The sequence below is a fragment of the Corticium candelabrum genome, chromosome 12 (assembly GCF_963422355.1).
Source record: "Corticium candelabrum chromosome 12, ooCorCand1.1, whole genome shotgun sequence".
Lineage (NCBI taxonomy): Eukaryota > Metazoa > Porifera > Homoscleromorpha > Homosclerophorida > Plakinidae > Corticium > Corticium candelabrum.
Genome location: NC_085096.1, coordinates 2780483 through 2784931, shown reverse-complemented (window position 1 = coordinate 2784931; position 4449 = coordinate 2780483). Strand labels below are relative to the sequence as shown.

The 4449-nt window shown below is 43.0% G+C and overlaps 1 protein-coding gene across 4 annotated transcripts in view; it reads right to left on the bottom strand.

Moving 5' to 3' along the window:
* Positions 1–3845: 3845 nt before the first annotated feature.
* The window catches only part of LOC134188094 (uncharacterized), an 8132-nt gene continuing 7528 nt past the window's right edge, over positions 3846–4449 (bottom strand). For all 4 annotated transcript variants that reach the window (XM_062656284.1, XM_062656286.1, XM_062656287.1 and 1 more), the window contains one exon: positions 3846–4449. This exon is cut by the window's right edge and continues 417 nt beyond it. In XM_062656284.1, the coding sequence (XP_062512268.1) occupies positions 4082–4449 (368 nt within the window). In that variant the 3' untranslated portion in view covers positions 3846–4081.

Genomic DNA, 4449 nt, shown 5'->3' with positions numbered 1-4449 from the left:
CCTAACGAATTTTACTCATGAGCATCAGAGATCTGTGATCTTCTGCTAACGTGCTTTAGCCGAGGGCTTAATTAATTAATTATTAGTCGTAACACTTTAGTAGCCCAACTAATGTAATCTAGTGTTGCGAAGAAATTGATTAGTGCACGATATAGTCCAGGATCGTACCTATACTGGGCATTTTATGGGTCGGTTCTTTTAGTGCTCTAGCTAGTGGCGTCTAGTTGCGTACCTAGGTGGGTACGAACGAACCGACCCACTTCAGTTCAGTCTGTTGGAGGTCCGCTTGTACAGTACCTCTGCATCAAACTTAAGGGCGTACTTGTGAGCCTGAGGCACAAACTTGTGTACCTAAATATATTTACATAAATTGTCTAGAGACTACTCTGGTTCCTTGTACACTGTAGTACAACAATTATGTACATTACCCGTTTACCCTAGATTTGTCCTATTTACACTGTCAATGTTTCTTGCAATAGAATGTCTGGCAGCAGCGCAATTTCCGAAGTTTTCGTTTGGCAGTGTAATCTCTACTCTGTGGGGGCACGTGCTCCCAGTGCCCATCCTGGATCCGCCTCTGCTGAGTCATGGATGCAATATTTGCACCAACAGTGTACATACAGAAGCTGTAGCTGCTGAACAAAAGTGCTGGCCTGTATGGCCCAAGTCCCACGTTCGAGGTGCAGCTGTTTAGACTCCAAGACTCTTTGGTGGGTATTGTGAAGTGTGTATATATATATATATATATATATATATATATATATATATATATATATATATATATATATATATATATATATATTATATGTATACTATATGCATATATATTACAAATGTCTTTTAGTATACCTGGTAACTAATAAATAGATTCACTAGAATACCTACAGCAGGTTGCATGATATGACCGGCAGATCCATAAGAGGACCGATCCATAAAATGCACCAGGTACGCCTATGTAGAATCTATTTAGTTACCAGGTCTACTGGAAGACATTTGTAATATATATGCATAGTATGAATACATGTAATGTCTATCTAGACACTTCACATTACACGCCAAAGAGTCTTGGAGTCTATAAAGCATGCATCTCGAACGTGGAACCAGGGCCACACAAAAAATGGACAAATGGACAAATGTCAAGCCTCCACGTCATTCGTGAATGACGTCAACCTTAAGGTTAGTTGTGGAGATAGCTCCCACTGCCTCTAGAGACAGGGCCTCCATGCGCTACGTGGAGGCTTAGGGCTAGCGCTACAATCCCAGTGGTGGATCTAAGGTAGGGGTTGTGAGGATTGCAACCCTCCCTTTTGTTGGCCTCGGAGATAAAGCACAAGGTCTTGAAGCCGCATTGTGCTCATTTTCAGTATTTAATTAAAAACAACTAAGCGGATTCTTGACGAAGTGAGACATCTGGCAGCGAAATTCCATACTCGTGACCAGGATATCTTTGTTGGGTAGGGAATGGTTCACTCAGTACGTAACTGAAAGAATGAAGGCAACAAGGCAGGATATACGCAACCTCTTTGACATCTGGTATCAAGACATTCTGCGACTCGCAGACAGAATTGGATCCGTTGAATCTGTTCCAAGAAAAACCAACTTACAGCGAAACCGGAGCAATACACCTACTACAGTAGTAGTCGGAGTTCGATTGAGCACTACAAACGATCCGTTGCGATATTCCTCCTAGACTTCTGCTTCTTCAGATGCGCGAACGATCTAATGGTGAGCAAGATAATGTCCGAGCATTGTTGTGTCTAGTGCTTACCCTTCTAGTTCGTTCTTACGTTGACCCAATGAACGGAAAGCCGATCTTCCATTCCCGAAGTCTCTATGATGTGAAATGAGAAGGCGGCAGTCAGTATGGCAAAGCAAAAATACCAGGAAATGCAAAAAGCAAGGAAAAGAGAGCAAGAGTGCAAGAAGGCCATACCCAACAATTAGGTAACCTTCTCCTGGCCATGGGAGCCTGTGACTCTCGGTTGTACCCGAATGTTCATCGTCTGCTATTGATAGCATGTATACTGCCTATCACAAGTGCAGAAGTAGAGAGTCATTTTTCTACTGAGGAGACTGAAGACTTCAGCAAAGTCTACCATGGCAGAGGAGCGTCTTGCACACCTATCAGTTATCGCCATGCATTACAAAGACCGGGTACCAGCAGACGAAGTTTGTACAAAATCATCCACGGAGATTGTTTATACAGTCTTTGTTTGAAAGAGATATAGTTGCACCGTAGTTTAGTTAACATTTATTTAGCAGTAGTCTATGCATGATGCAGTTAGATTCTGTTAGACAGTTTTGATGATCTAGGGAGTTATAACATGACACATTGCTAGAGATATGTTGCCATAGTTGTTGCCATTTACTTTAGATAAGCTGTAAGAAGCCTGGGCCATTTGCACCTCTAACAATACAAATGTGTTAACTGAAGTAGGCGTGGTCTATCAAAATTTGCAACCCCCTCTTTTCAAAAATCCTGGATCCGCGCCTGAATCCACTTGGAGCTTGGCCAGAGTCATCCAGGGGCACGACTATGGCGCAGCTTTGGGACTGGACACCAAGGCCCACACGTACCCGTCTGCTGCATGATGTTACTGCCAAGCCAGCGGTCATGTCCACCCCAGTCAATGACCAGGTACTCATTTATACTCCTGAGTCGAGAGAAGCAATTTTGTGTAAGTTTCTTGCTCAAGGAAATTATGCCATAGCTCGCCATCACTGTGACTTGAACCTGTAACCCTGCAAGGTCCCGGATGCTTTCATTCTCCAAATTTACCGTCTAACCAACTGAGCTATTGCAGCGCCACACACACGCACGCACGCACGCACGTACGCACACACACGCACGCACGCACGCACGTACGCACACACACACACACACACACACACACACACACACACACACACACACACACACACACACACACACACACACACACACACACACACACACACACACTTCGGAAATCGCGCTGCTGCTAGACATTCTATTGCAAGATAACTTCGAAAATTCAAGCATTGACAGTGATGAATAGGACAATTAAACGAGTAATTGTTGTACAAAGAGAAGACGATTTCAACGCTTTCTGACACTCACAGATGACGTATCCTAGACGTTCCTTAGTTAGAAGTGTAGTGATATTTACCTTACGTAGTGTTGTTTTCAAGTTTTTCGGGGCAGTTCTAGTCAACTACTCGTACAAATTCGGAAACAAATTTGGCGCCAGAGAAGTGTATGCATGTTCTTTGTTTCTAAAGGCTCTAAGACTCTAGACCACCCAGTACCATTTTGTCTGCAGCAAATATATGTGTACTGTACGCAATGGTGTGTGTGCGTGCGTGCGTGCGTGCGTGCGTGCGTGCGTGCGTGTGGGTGTGTACACTGTACCAGTGAGTGTTGGTGAATGGGTGCGTGCGTGCGTGTGTGTGTGTGTGTGTGTGTGTGTGTGTGTGTGTGTGTGTGTGTGTGTGTGTGTGTGTGTAGGTGGGTGTGTAATCGAGCTGTTGTGGCTGTGTGGGATTTGTCACGACTTGTCTTGACAGATTTGCAAGTAGCTGTAGTATGAATCAACTCACGTCACTAGACAGTGTAACAATCAATGGTGCTACACATGATTAAACGACCTCCACAAGTACTAGATTCTAACTGTTCAAGGACACCTAACATTAACTTTTCCAATGCTTGTGAGCGTAATATATATATAGTCTGGCGTGATCGTCTGAATTGACAAAGCCCATAGAGTGGGTATGGTGGACTTCCATGGTTCCAAGTGTATGCATGTGTGTGACTGTGTGATACACGCGTGCGCTGTCCTTTTCGCCAAAAACCAAGATACGTCTACAAGTGGCAGTTATCACGTTTAATTAACAACTGAAACGCCAGTTAGACAACAACATAATTTCATAAAAAATCATTCTAAAACAAAAAGTCTAATACAACGACCCATGATTTACAAAAATTCTCAAAAAGGATTGACTATTACAAAGCAGTTAACTAACGTAAAAACAACAAATTGAATTGAACAGTTATATACGTATACTGCAATAGCTGCTCGTTCGTCTCTTTCTATTGAGACTTCTAGGTTCTAACTGTAATGTTTTGCAGCTTATCCAAGTCTTTAATAAATGCGGACACGTTCTTCAAATAATCGTAGCTAGATGAAGGCTTTGGCTGCGACAAAGTAGTGGTTCTGGTGCTCTCAAGTGTTTCGTTAATCTCTGTCTTAGCTCTAACCATGTTCTTGTACAATTCCTGAAATTTGGCAAACCATCCTCTAAGTTGAGTCACCACGACATCGACTTTCTTTGCAAACGCATCACTGGTTCCGGTTTTAGTCAAAACACATTGAATTGTCGTGAAAATAACACTTGAAGAGAGAGAGAGCACAGGATCACGTCTATAGAGATGTGATGTTGGTTCAGCTTCTGCTATTTTCGTCCCTGTAG